The sequence below is a fragment of the Pagrus major genome, chromosome 22 (assembly GCF_040436345.1).
Source record: "Pagrus major chromosome 22, Pma_NU_1.0".
Taxonomy (NCBI): domain Eukaryota; kingdom Metazoa; phylum Chordata; class Actinopteri; order Spariformes; family Sparidae; genus Pagrus; species Pagrus major.
The window spans coordinates 22746210-22759979 of NC_133236.1; the positions used below are offsets into that span (position 1 = coordinate 22746210).

Consider the following 13770-nt stretch of genomic DNA (forward strand, 5'->3'; position numbering starts at 1 on the left):
CAACAAATTGAACTGAACACGGAGTTCTTGCAAGCATCTGTCAGCTTTAAAGGTGGTTTGAGGATCAATACTTTGATCTGTTTTTAAAGCAACTAGGTAACAAAAGGAGCTTCAAAGAGGCTTGACGGTGTGCGCCTCGATTGAAGGTACAAACACACAAAAAAAAAACACGTACATACACACTTTTTTAAATTTATTTATTTATTTTTGAAAATGACCGCTGAATGAAACCACCAGCTCTGGGAAACAGTCAACGATCGAGTACTGTGAACTGAATTTAAGCTGTTTATTTGTGAAAAGGCTCTTCACCTAATATGGAATCTGCAAAAATAGAAATAAATAAAGAAATATACAAATGGCTCACTAAATTAATTAATATGCCATTACAAGATTGTTCGGCGCAGTCCGATCCAAATGTGCTGTGAATAACAGCCCCATTCATTTGCATAATGAAGCAGAAATTCATAAAGAAAAGTAAAAAGGAAACACAGGAATAAAGTTTGTGGAAATGCTAATGTAAAATTATACAGAAATAAATACATACATTTAAAAATGAATTAATTAATTAATTAAATGGGAAAGTCAATAAATATTTAATGCAAAGGTAAATAAATACAGAGGCAAATTAAAGCATAATTATCTAGTTATGTTACATTTTATAAATCATTTATTTATTTTTGGTGCATTTAATGGCATATTCATTTTTTCATACTCATTGAGCCATGTATATAATATTTATTTAATTTATTTCTGATTTTGGCACGTTAAGTCCTCCAAATTCACAAAGTTTCAGAACCTTGATGTCCTCACACTGAACCTGCCCCTCACTGTCTTAACTATGAAACTTGAGCGCAAAAAAAAGGTTCAGAGAGCACACAAATGATCCGTCTAGGGAGTGAAATTTGCTCTTCGGGGTGTATGCGTGTGTGTTTAAGTATGGATTTTTTGCTTTGCTTTGCTGCTCTTGAAGAGGAGTTTCCATCTTGTGTGAGAGCCGTTGGTGCGCTCGCTCAAAGTACCCACGCATGCTAGGCTACGTCTCTGCGCCTCGTGTGGGCGGCCCTTCTCATTGAATCTCATGAGCTTTGTCACGAAACTGCCACCAGAGATGAGTCTTACTCATTGAATTTTTTCCCCTCATGAACACAAAAAAAACGTTAAAAGGAAAAGAGAGGGGAGCTGATGAGATGAGGTCAGCGGTGTCAGACAAAGTGCCTTGTGTGTGTGTGTGTGTGTGTGTGTGTGTGTGTGTGTGTGTGTGCGAGTGCGTCTGTAGGTACAGTACCTGCCACTCTGAGAAGCGAGGCCAGGTTGAGCAGAGTAGTGGACTGCTTGTAGGCCGTGGAGCAGTGGGCGATGCACTCCTCGATGAGAGACAGACGGTCTGATCGCAGACGCACTGGGAGGGAGAGAAGGGAGGCAGAGGGGGAGGGCTGTCAGACATGATCTGCTAATTACTGTATTCAATCTGGAGAAGTTGCAGCTGATGATACAAATGATGCGGTGTAAATGATGGATGCAGCTGCTGGCTTGATGTCCGCAAAACAATAACAGTGTATCGTTAGCTGTAATGAAGGCCCACCCTGATGATATATTGGTCGATACTGATGACAAGAAGTGTGTTTAGTGTTTCTTTGGATAATAACATAAGAAAACGTGAAAAACAAATATCTTGGCAAGATTCTATCAAGTCAAATACAGTATTATGTAGGATACTTTACATTTGAAACATGAAGCTGTAACTGTAAATTTGATTACTATATGGGAAAAGATTTATCGATTAATCAATTATATCATCACAAACTGGCTGATAGTTTAAGTCATTTTTAAAGCCAGAATAGCAAATATCATCTGGTCTCCAGTGTGTGGATTTGCTGCTTTTGTCTTTAAACTAAAGTAAACTAAATATTTTTGGGTTTTGGATGGTTAAAGATATGACTATGAACTCAGAGAAACACAGTCATTTTTTTTACCACTGCTGACAATTTAGATTTAGATCCATTCCTTGAAAAAATAAGACGATTGAGAATGAAAATAATCGTTGGTTGCAGCACTACAAGAAATAAAACACATATATAAAGCAAAAACATATCAAGTATCATTCTCCAAGATAACAATGACATAATCTTAATAGACCACAGTTTGTTTTATAAATGTGCTGTCTGTGATGTTGTTGTTTGAGTCTGGGAAATCTCCAGTGCGTGGTACCTGACAGACTAAATATAACTGAGTGTATATTTTTGTGTTTTCACCATGTCCATTTGTTGATTGGTTGGTTGGTTTGCGAGCAGGATTACACAAAAACCACTGAACGGATTTCCACTTCAACTTTGATGCAGGATGGGTCTCGGCCCAGAATGGACCCCGTGTGGATGGAAGAATTTTCTCTCACTTTCTTTAACATTGCGAGATAGGGCTTTTTTTTTTTTTAAATGCTCAATAATTTCGCAGAGAATAATGCCTGGATCTTGATGAAAAAAATCAGGCCTATTTAAGTAGCTGGTATCAATGAGAGTACAAAAGAGGACTGCCTTGGTAGAGGTATAAGCTGTAGCTATGTATGTTAAATCTATATTCTAGTGCGAACACAGTTCCTGGAGATTCACTGCTTAATGTTTCAAATTAATCGTATGCATTTTATTTGGCTAACACCTCGAAGGTTTAAAACTTTTTCATAATGGCAGAGTTTTGTTGAGAAACTCACAAAAGTCCATTTCCATATTTTTTTTTTTCACACTGGAAAACCTGAGAAATCACACATTTACAGGCCTCTGTGCTTTCTCTGCACCCTGCTGAGCATCTTTATGGCTCGGCATAACTTTGGGCGAGGCCTGAAGGGAATTTCTGGGGAGGTTGGCGTGTATGAAGCGTCGCCTAAGGCGCTGTAGGAGGGCTGCAGGAGACAGCCTAAGATGGATTACATATGCTCAAATCCTTTCACGTCATACTTGTGCGGGTTTATCTCCGAGTGTTGGAACTTACAGGGATTGGGCTTTTTACTTTGGTGAAAAGGAAAAATATTGTGTGTTTTCGTGTGTGGACAGTGTGTGTGTGCATGTGTCCCTGAAGTCAGTACAAAAAAAATAGTCTGAAGGCACCGCAGGCAATACAGGGCCATGGAGCCCGTCTGGCCCTGAGCACTGAAAATAGGCTTTAAGCAATAATATAAACATAAAAACACAACACAACACAAAAACTAATAATTGGAGAGTTTTCCCCTTTACTCCAACTCCTTTGTTACAGTCACATTCCTTTGTTTCTTTTCCTTCTCATAGTTTCTTCTTTAACTCTCTCCTGTTCTCGCTTTGTCTCCCAGGTAAGAATAAGTGGTCAGCGAAAAAATAATGCGAGTCGACAGCAGGGAGCGAGGAGAAAGAGAAGTGGGAGTGAAGGGGCAAAAGAAAAAACTGGGGGATAAGTGATGCAAAGAGAGAAAGAAGGAGGGAGGGAGAGAGAGAGAGATGGCAGTGTCTGGCTCCCTCTGTCACAGCGGTTCTTATGCTGGCAGCTCAGTTTGATGAGGGCAAAGGGGGGAAGAAAGCAGAGGCCTCGGAGGCAAACAACACCTCGGTTCAGAGGTGAGGCGATGAGGGGCCAAGCTGGTTCATTCCGGCTGCTCGGTTTCCTCTAACAGAGAGCCGTGCCTGCAAACTGCTGCGGTAGGGGTACCGATGTGCAGCCAGGAAAGAGAGAAAGAAAGCGCGTGGAGGTGAATACTGATCGGTCGGGGGTTTACAGATGGAGCAGAAATATAAAAGAGGACGTGTGTGCGTGTGCGTGAGTATGTCGGAGAGAGCACGCTCGCCGAGACCAAACACTTCATTCCTAATTAGGCCGTCAGGCAGATGTTGTTTGCTCAACAGTTGATCCATAAATAACCATATATTTAGATATAATGGCAAGAAAAAGTGACATATGGAGGGATGGAGGAAGTGACAGCAGGGAGGGAGACAGGTTGCACGGTACATGGGGACCAAGGGAGGCGGGATGGCGTCCGTGCATCCTCAACATGTCTGTGTTTGGATTGAGAACTTGGGAATGAATGTGCAGACAACAGATTGATGAATATAAGCATGCTTGTTATTAAATGAGAATATTTTCTACCAAGACTCACAGACACAGTTTTTGTCGTACCTTGGAGTGGCAGAATGCTGACACCGAAGTCTTCCAGCTGGCTGAGGGCGCTGATGAGGTCCAATTCGTCCTGGATGGCGCCAGGACAGTCTGTGATCAGCTGGAGACACGTCCTGTGAAGAAAACAACAAGGACACGTGACTACCACTAAGCCATATTAATTTGTCCCGGTGGTAACCAATCACAGCATGCTAACTAGTGAGCTTTAGTTGTTTTTTGATACTTTCCGACAGAGCCAGGCGAGTGGTTCCCCACCGTTTTCAGTCTTTGTGCTGAGCTAAGCTAACCGTCCCCTGGCTGTAGTTTCATATTTAATGGAAAGACATATTTATTGATTGATCTTTCATTCAACTCGCCGCCAGAGAGCAAACAGGCGTATCCCCCCAAAACCTGGACTATTCCTTTAATTACCAGGATTGAAAGGTGAAGGTAAAAACCATTTAAATTACGTCCTGTTTTCTAAATTGGAGGTCAACACAACAGAAAATGATATGTTCCAATTAAAACAGGTACGAAGGAGTGCAAACTCACTTCCTCTGAATCTGATAGGTCAGCAGAAAAAGGTTGTGAAGCGGGAGCAACATGACAAAGTCAAGAGTGGGAAGAACTAACTGAGTTTTACTTATTTAGGCACCCATTTTCAAAGTTGTAGCAAAAACTGGTCATAAAATATGAAGTTTGTGAAGTTTCAACGTCGTGATCAGAAACATGGTGGGACTACGCCAACGGATTTATTTACAAAGTCTAGACTAATTTGACGGATCTACAGCAGGGGAGTTTTCTGTTGCAACACAATCCACACTCATTACCCTTAATAGGATTATGTAGCAGATCGCTTAGCATACGTAACAGCACACTGACTGTGCGAGTGTGTGTGTGGCTGTTTCAGTTGCGAGTGTACTCTCTCATTTTCGTGTTTTGTTTTTTTCCCATCGCACAATTATACAACAAAGACAAATATGGCAGAGACTGAGAGAGAGAGGAGGGGGAATGATTAATTTTCAAAAAAATATATAAATCCCACATAAAACACCAGCTCGGAGAGGAGCTCTGACGTCAGTTAAGTGGAGAGGAGGGAACTCGTCCTTGGGATGTGTGTTCGCCGTAGAAACACACACTGACCGGCAGCTTCAACAGAGATGAAGAGCGTCTCAGAACCCCCGGCAGCGTGATGAAAGCAGACCAAAACATACATCTTTAGAACAGGTTGTCTCGATATTTCTAGCCGACAAGAGTACACACACTCGGCAAAACACTCAGCACACAGCTTCCCACTCTCTGAGCATGACTGGAGTTCTTGCCAGGACCAAGAGGTTTGTCCTGGCAAATGAGAGCAGAGGAAAGGGCCGTGGATGAGCAAATGAGAGACAGAAAGAGGGCATGTTGATTATGTACTCTTGCTGTGAAGTGTCAGCCTTGTGTATGTGTGTGCGGAGAGGAGCGATGGCGGAGGAAAAATCCTATTTCAGTCACGATGTGCTTCGCAGCGTGCGCTCTGTAATTTGCAGATAACTACTTCCTGTTAAACAGACACACAGGAGAACACAAGCTAACATGTGTATACCAGTTATCAATGGAACACCGAAGTGAAAGCCTTAACCTTCTTTTGACCAAATCGAGCTGTACACCAGCAGCGTACTGACGCAAGCTCTCCTCTCTGTCATATCCACTCCAGCTCTCTCCTGCTCTTACAAGGTCTCGCAGGACAAGCTTGAGTGTGAGAGGCACAACCAGCAATAAAGAAAATCATCCTATCTGGGTTTATTTCTCACTTTTTCCTGTTTTTTTTCTGCAAAATGGTTGTTGAAATATGTGCGTCTTCCACACCAGAGTAAGACATTTTGACAACTTATTACATACTAGAATAGAGTTGTTGGGTGAGAGGAAGTTGTTGACTCTGACCCTGAAGTTAGAGAATTGAGATTTCACTTCACACTTCCAGTTTGACTGTGTTTACTAAAATAATTATGAATGATGATTGGTTGTATGGATCTCGTCCAGTTCCGATGATGACTTTCACGTCAGTCAGCCCTCCCTGGGACCAACTGGGGGCTAAAGCTCCATAATAAACCTGAAGAAAATGGATCTAATGTGACTGTATTAGCAGTTGCCACAGTCAACATGCTAACGCCAGTAAAAAATCTCTGCAAATTCGTACTCTGATGATAATGTTAGTTCACTTTTTGAATATTTTACACCTACATTCTCGCCATTTCTTAAAAACTGCCCCTTTAATGTTCCACTTCGCCATTCGCTGCCGTACAGTTAGCCCACTGTGAGTTTTGAGAGCTAAAACAACTGCATGATGCTGATGGAGATGCAGCTAATGCAGCTTTAAACTAAGCTATATGAACTCAAAAGATTTTTAAGGGGCTGTTGTTACTGCGATTGTACTTCTTTGTCTTTATTTTGTGTATGTCTGACTGTAAGTGTGCCTCTCTTCTGTCTGTTCTAACTGATGTTAAGGGACCACTTTAATAGTTAAAGGGGATTCCCATGTTATTTTAAGAGGAATCTTTTTGTCCTTGTGTAAACTCGTGCCCAGTGCCCCTGACCGCATCCATTCAGGACACGGGCAGGTGCGGTTTTTGTACCTGTCCGAGCATGTGTGTCTTCTGTATTTAGTACACAGGATGAAATGTGTGTCTGTGGAGCAGTTATTTTAATCTTAAGGACACAGGCAGCCGGTCTGTACGGACTGTAAATCCAGAGCGACAGGCTCATGTTCACACTACTTTCTGCCTCATATCTCAAATTCACATGCTGCAAGCACACACACAGATGCACGCGCGCACACAGTGGGAGCGTTACAATGGATGATGTTGTCCAAGCGTGTGGAGGGGGGCCTCTGTATTAGTTACTATAAATGAATGACGACCCAATTACTGTCCCACTTCTCTACTAGGAACAGACGGTAAGGTTAGACATGCGCGGGCTCCCCTCTGAGATCTGAAACCAGCAACAGACACACATACAAATACTTCTTCTACTTGGTCTAAACTTCGTGTGACGTACTATAGGAGAAGAAATAAAAGCAGCCACCATTATTTTTTCTTTCCCGGTCAGTCATGCGAGCACAAAAACATAAATCCACCCACACAGAAATAAATGGTGTTTCTCATACATCAACAACAAGCAAGGTCAACATCTCAGACTGCATACAAACACCTCTGCATGGTTTGGTCAGAAGTTACATCCAGCACATAAATTTACATCGATATTTCATGTCTATCATGTATCTGCACTCTGAGCTACACCAGAGTAAAGGTCCAGTGTGTAGGATTTAGGGGCAGAAATGGAATATAATATTCATATCTATGTTTTTATTTGTGTTTTATCACCTGAATCGTTGTGTTTGCCTTTTATACCTAAAGAAGAGAGCAGGACACGGACTCTAAAAAGGGCTCTTTCACTCGTTTTTACATTTTAAGCAGCCATCATAGGGGAGGGTGAGACGAGGGTTGCTCAGCTGGTTGCAATCTGCGACCTCACCTCTCGATGCCCTCAATCCTACACACTACACCTTTAAATGTAAAGTCAGGCTCCGAATATGAATCCGAGAATCTAAATTTGCACATTAAAGAAGGGAGAATTGGCAAAATGATCATTGAAAAGCTTCGAAAAGGTGCATAAGCAGAGAATTATTCCTCCTCCTCATTTTCCTCAAGCCCCTGGGAAGAGCGCCAGGCTTTAAAGCCAACTAACGTAGCGACTGAACCGTGTTAGTGCAACATCACGTGATGCACTAGGGCCCCATAAGCTTATATTGTGAAAGAAGCGGCTGTAAAACAGTGGTTACATTTTTTGGAGCCTCACAACCCTTATAAAATGACCTTCTTCACTGACATAATTTGCACCTAGTCTAAAAGAGCTGCATGATTAAATAATCAAAATCTTTATTCCAGTTAGGCGCCAAACCGGAAGTTAGCCAGCCTGGTCGGCGGAAGTCTGTACTGTGCACGCTCTATGGGCCCCACAACGCGGAAGAATCGGGTAAAGTCAAGCTTTTCAAGCGCCACTGAGCAGCTTTCACAGGAATGAACAGGGGTACCATCTCCAGTGCTGTAGCCAGATTTTAATTGTTAGATCCATGATTTTCCTCCTCACCTGGCGAGGCCCATGCAGGGGTCTGTCAGTGTGGTGGATGAGTTGAAGTACTCCCTGGCAGCAGCCAACACCAATTCCACGCTGTTGTCGTAGGACACCTTCAGAGCGTAACCCTTACCCCGGAAAGACAAGCTGACAGGGACATCCTGGTGGACCTGGAAACATTCATATAAAATGTAGAGATCAACCAGACTGTAGTATTAGAATTCATCATGGGTGGTCTACACATTCGGAGACCCCAATGGGAAGTGTGAGTGTAACTCTGTGTGGTAGATTCTCAGTCTTATTTAATATATACCTTAGAGCAGTGCATGAGCTGCCCTGCCAGGCGCACGTTCTCCACGCGGCTGGAACACAGCAGAGACTCGACAAAGACCTGCCGCAGTCGGGGAGGAGAGGAGATGATTTGCAGGAGCTGAGAGCGTTTAACTGAGTAAAAGTTTTAACATCGTTTGATAAGTTGAGTTGTAGAACTCGTTGGTTCAGGAAGTGGAGACACGCAGGTCAGTGTGTAAAATATGGTGTCATTCACTTTGTCACCTTAAAGTGCAGGTTTATATTACATATGTTAGTACAAATGTGATAATTCTGTGTAATCTTTTACTGGAGTGCAATACCTGGTGACATGTCTCTGGTTTGAGACAGGCGTAGACGTTCTGCTGCATGTCAAGCAGGTCCTGCAGGAGACCTTTCCACACCGTCTCGCTCACTGGAGGGTTTCTGGACACACAGGCACATAAACATTCAGTAGGTCCATTAAAAATGTATATGGCTAAAAGAATGAAATTCAAAGATTAACTGATTAACTAGTGACATGCTTGTCTTGAGTTGTGGTCGAAGGAGCGGCTGTAAATACTCTTCAACCACCCCGTATTATCGAAGAGTTGCCACCAACAGAGCTCCGCTAATTCAGTGATAAACACGTTTAATTTCCTCTGAATTCTTCACAATAAAAGTCCCTGATTATTATGTTATCTATAAAACTTTGACAATGAAGCAAAATCAGGAAATGCTGGCTTTTCACCAGCAGTATCTTCCCAAAAACCCAAAACAGCTCAAAGCGAACATGAAAAATGAGAAATATAAAACAGAAAGTAAGAAACTAAACTTCAAACCACAGAGATTCAGTTAGAAGCTACAAAAGTACTGAGAACTGAACACAGAGTGACTTTTAAAGACGTTTTCTGACATGAGTCTCGCTATTGCAACACAGGCTTGCTTGAGGGGGAGAAGGGAGGTCATGGGTAAGCTGTGGTCGCGAGACATCACCGCAGCAGGCTCGGTGCCGGGATGGGCGCACTTTGAAAAAGCCCCAATACAGATTCTAGTATCATTGTCACCCAACAAACAGGCAAGAGTGTGTAACTCTTGCGTATGAAGGACAGTGAGTAGCTAAGTCAAGGAATCAAATGTTCCTCCATGATCATAAACTCCCGCCCACAGATATTGACAGACGTTTGTGTTCGTCAGTGCTTGACTTTATGCATGTGTGATTTTCTGAGTTCATACTTGCGGCCAGTGTGGCGGCACAGTTTCACCATCAGCTGGTGGGCTTCTTCTTCACTGTTCTGGCTGTTCTTCACATAAGAAATGGGCTTCTGCAGGCCGTGTTTCTCCAGAACCTCCGCCACACTGTTAAGCGCAGACGCAGATGTAAACACGGAAGAAGACAAGAAAGACAGCACAATAACAAACATGCAAACACAGTTTTATGTCACATTTATCAACTGGTTCTCGCACGGAAAACAGAAGACAGGATGATTGGCAGCGGGAAGAACCACTGTAGGAAATGCCAAAGAAGAAAAAACGAGAGGTAAAAGGCAACCTGTAAAAATCCAAAGAGAGTGCGGAGGAGAAAGACAGAAGATGTGTTCGCTCTAAGCTGTTCATTATTTTGGCAGCAGAAAGTCATTTGCAAGCCATAGTGCAGATGGAGAAAGTGTAGAGCAACATGATGAACTGCGCGACAACGAGACGACACCTCTTTGTAAGCGAGCGTTTGTGTGTCTAGGAGCATGCGGATGCTGGTGGCAGTCTTATATGACCGAGGCAGAGAGTGCGTATGTGTGTGTGTTGGTGTGGGATTAGCATGGCACCCCCAGTCTCAACAGGGTCGTGCTGCTACAGATGTTCGCTCTCTGCTGCAGCTCATTACCATAGTAAACAGGTGCCTGCGTGTGTGCCTGCGTGTGTGTGTGTGTGTGAATGTGAGCAAAAGACAGACACCAAGTCTTGATATTTACAACCGTGTGTAAGCGTGTGTTGTATTTGTTCGAGTGTGAATGTGTGTGTGGGAGTGTCCGCATGTTCCCTGTGCACATATTAATGTGCCAGCAAGTGGTAGTGGCAGCAGCTGAAAACAGCTTTTATTCTGGAGGCGCTCTGAGAGCAGACACTTCGCATTTACTGCCTGATTCATCTGGGTAAGAGAGTGTGTGTGTGTGTGTGTGTGTGTGTGTGTGTGTGTGTGTGTGTGTGTGTGTGTGTGTGTGTGTGTGTGTGTGTTTGTGTGTGTTTGTGAGTCACAATGCTTCAGCACAAAATATACACGAACACACTTCCCAGGCTCCCCCGGGGTGTGTTTATGCATGGTTGTGTGTGCCTGCGTGTAAATATGTGTGGATATTTGTCTGCAAAGGCCAACACTAAGCTCTAACACAGGCTTTTCCTGATGTTGCTTCCTCCCCACCATCATCATCATCATCATCTACATTCACATTCCCTTCAGGCACCCTCTCTCCCCCTGCCTTCGTCCTTATCCTCCCTTCCTTCCTCCTCATCACTTCTCTGTGTTCGGAAGTTCACCCTGAGGGGAGGTGGGGGGGGAGGAAGAGAGACAGAGAGAGAGAGAGAGAGAGAGACACGTAGGTGATTTTAACCTGTAACGGAGAGAGTGCCTGAGGCTGTTTGAATACCATGGGACAGACACCGGTCCTTTGATATCCAGTGTGCGAGTGTGTTGACTGCACATCCATGTCTCCTCTCATTCTTGCCGTTTTCCATCAGACCCATAATAGGGGAGGGAAGTAATAAGCATCGCTACAAAGTGAGCGTTTCCCATGCAACGCAGCGCTAATCAACAAACTGACGAGCTGCTGTCTTCAGTGTTTTCAACCCACAGCTAACGGGCGCAGCAGAGATTAGGGCTGTGTGCCTAGATCGAAATCAATACACGATAAATATCTCAACATTTTGAAATCTCCTCAAAAACCACCCACAAATGCTAAGACTAGGCGACAACATCAAATATCAGGATTATTTTCACCAAATACCTCGTTATCGATACTGTGACAGTATTGAATGGATGACTATTGGTGCTTTCACAATATACTGACACAATGAGATTTCTGATGAATTATCATCAGTAATGTGAATATAATGACTAAGTGGGTAAAGCCAAGGGTTAGAACAAGAAGAACAGACAGAAAATTACATCAAGTTAGCGTCTTGCTAATGTCCGGTCGGAGGAAGGGGAAATAGACAAATCAGACTCAGGCTGGCCAAACAACGTGAAATCAGAGACTGTTGTGCCCCCAGAGACCCGTCTCCACCACAACATCTCGGATCAAGCTGTTACACTCGACTGGTGGACCGTGGTCCAGACCCACAGAGCGCAGGACTACGGCGGGATGAGGAGAGGTGGACTCTGCGTTAATAACATCGATGCTTGGTGCTCACACACAGTCAAAGTTAATGGATAGTGTTTCCCTGATGTCGAGCTTTTGATGTGAAGATGCTGACCATGTTATAATCTCCATCATTTTGCAATTTTAGTTCAAAAGATACACTCCATGTGTATGTATATATTGAATATACATAACTGTATACACTATGTGCTCTGTAATTTCTGTAGCATGAAGGGGTTTATGAACTTCCATCTCGTTATGCATCCCTGTGTTGTATAATGACCTTTAAAACCAGGAAAAGACAACACTTATGTCATATCATGAATATATCTAAGACAATATAAAGTCTCATATCACGATAACGATATAATATTGATATATTGCCCTGATCTATGGATGAAGTTTTTCATTTTGCCTGAAGGCCAAAAGACATTCCCTGAAAGCCGTTAGAGAAAAGAGAAAAAGAGGCAACTCATTCATCCATTAGCTCTAATCTGCATGCCAGACTGAACTGAGTGGAAAGAAGAAGATGGAGGAGAAAGGCGAAATGACAGCTGAAAGATGGTGCAAGTTGTGCTGACGTACCTGAGATGTTTCTCAAGTTTGTCTACCTGATCGTGGAGGGATGTGGTGTCATCTGTATCTGGCCTGTAGGATGATAAAACACAGAGCAGAACAAAAACACTGGTTAACATACATTCATTTGATTAAGTAGATATTCCTTCAAAATAAAGTATGTTTGTGCCTGTGTGTGTATTTATTCTAGCACAGAGTACACGGTGTACTGTAGGTGCGTATGGCGTGTGTGTAGTTGTGTGGCCTACCACTGTGAGGTTGCACTGATTCCCCACTAAAAATAAAACCCCATGATGCTTTGCCTTGAGGCAAATGATTCTGGGTCAGGCTGGCCTGTTCCCCACAAGGGTACTGACCCTGATGAACAGACCTTCTGTGTGCATGTGTGTGTGTATGTGTATGTGTTTTACCAATACACCATCTCTCAGTTTTTACACAGACAAACTCTTGACCTATCAATCCATTTCTCTGCATCCGTCTCCTCTGCAGCCCCTCCTCCTCCTGCTCTTCCTTTCTTTTTAAAAAAAGAAATATCCTATTCTCCCTCATTCTACCTCCCTCCCTCTCTCCCCACCTAATCCCCCCCCCCTGCCCATTTTGCCATTTTCCACTCTCTAAGGGTGAATGCACATTACATTCTTCTGAGCAGATTTAGACCTAATTAAGCTGTCTCACAGAAAAATTCAGAAAATTGCGATGAAACTACTAACTCATGGTTTCTGTCCTGGCTGGCAAATCTGTAATATTCTACGCTGGGATGGCAATTTTGGAGCTTAGTAAGTCAGAGAAATCACTCCCGTGAGAAATGTGAAGTTGAAGGCATTGCATATACAGTAGAGCCTTACAGCACTGCTAATCCCAACACTGCGGGAATGAAGCCTGTGTGGCAAAGTGGAATGCTTAGCGAAATGCTGTACTGTACTGATTTAGAAAAGAAACATGTATGAGTATTATATACACTCAAATATTTATACAGTAAGACCCTGTTTAAAATAGTTAATAGCTTAAATGCTGAGCTGCAATAGCATATTTAGGCATTTGTGCCGGTTCTGATGGGGTGACGAGTTCAACTGTGACTTACGGCGGGGTGTATCTGAAACTGCAATCGGGGCAGGCACATCGGAGTCTGTAAATGTGTTCAGTGAGACAAACTGCCTCTCCTTTCTTGATTGAATCAGATCTCTAAAAACATTTTACCACCTCTGCTCTTGTGCCTCCTCTTCCACATTTGTCAGCTAGAAGCCCTTTATATATCTGAGCTCATGAAGCAGAACATGATTGGTAGGTTCTACCACGCATCCCTACACCTAACCAGGGTTAGGTTTCT

The 13770-nt window shown here is 43.1% G+C and overlaps 1 protein-coding gene across 2 annotated transcripts in view; it reads right to left on the bottom strand.

Moving 5' to 3' along the window:
- nbas (NBAS subunit of NRZ tethering complex) overlaps window positions 1-13770 on the bottom strand; it is a 167545-nt gene that overhangs the window by 99879 nt on the left and 53896 nt on the right. For both annotated transcript variants that reach the window (XM_073492728.1, XM_073492727.1), the window contains exons 27-33: window positions 12453-12515; window positions 9751-9873; window positions 8859-8961; window positions 8540-8617; window positions 8242-8396; window positions 4135-4247; window positions 1286-1399 (exon numbers count right to left, since the gene is read on the bottom strand). In XM_073492728.1, the coding sequence (XP_073348829.1) occupies window positions 1286-1399; window positions 4135-4247; window positions 8242-8396; window positions 8540-8617; window positions 8859-8961; window positions 9751-9873; window positions 12453-12515 (749 nt within the window). The remainder of the gene's footprint in view (window positions 1-1285; window positions 1400-4134; window positions 4248-8241; window positions 8397-8539; window positions 8618-8858; window positions 8962-9750; window positions 9874-12452; window positions 12516-13770) is intronic.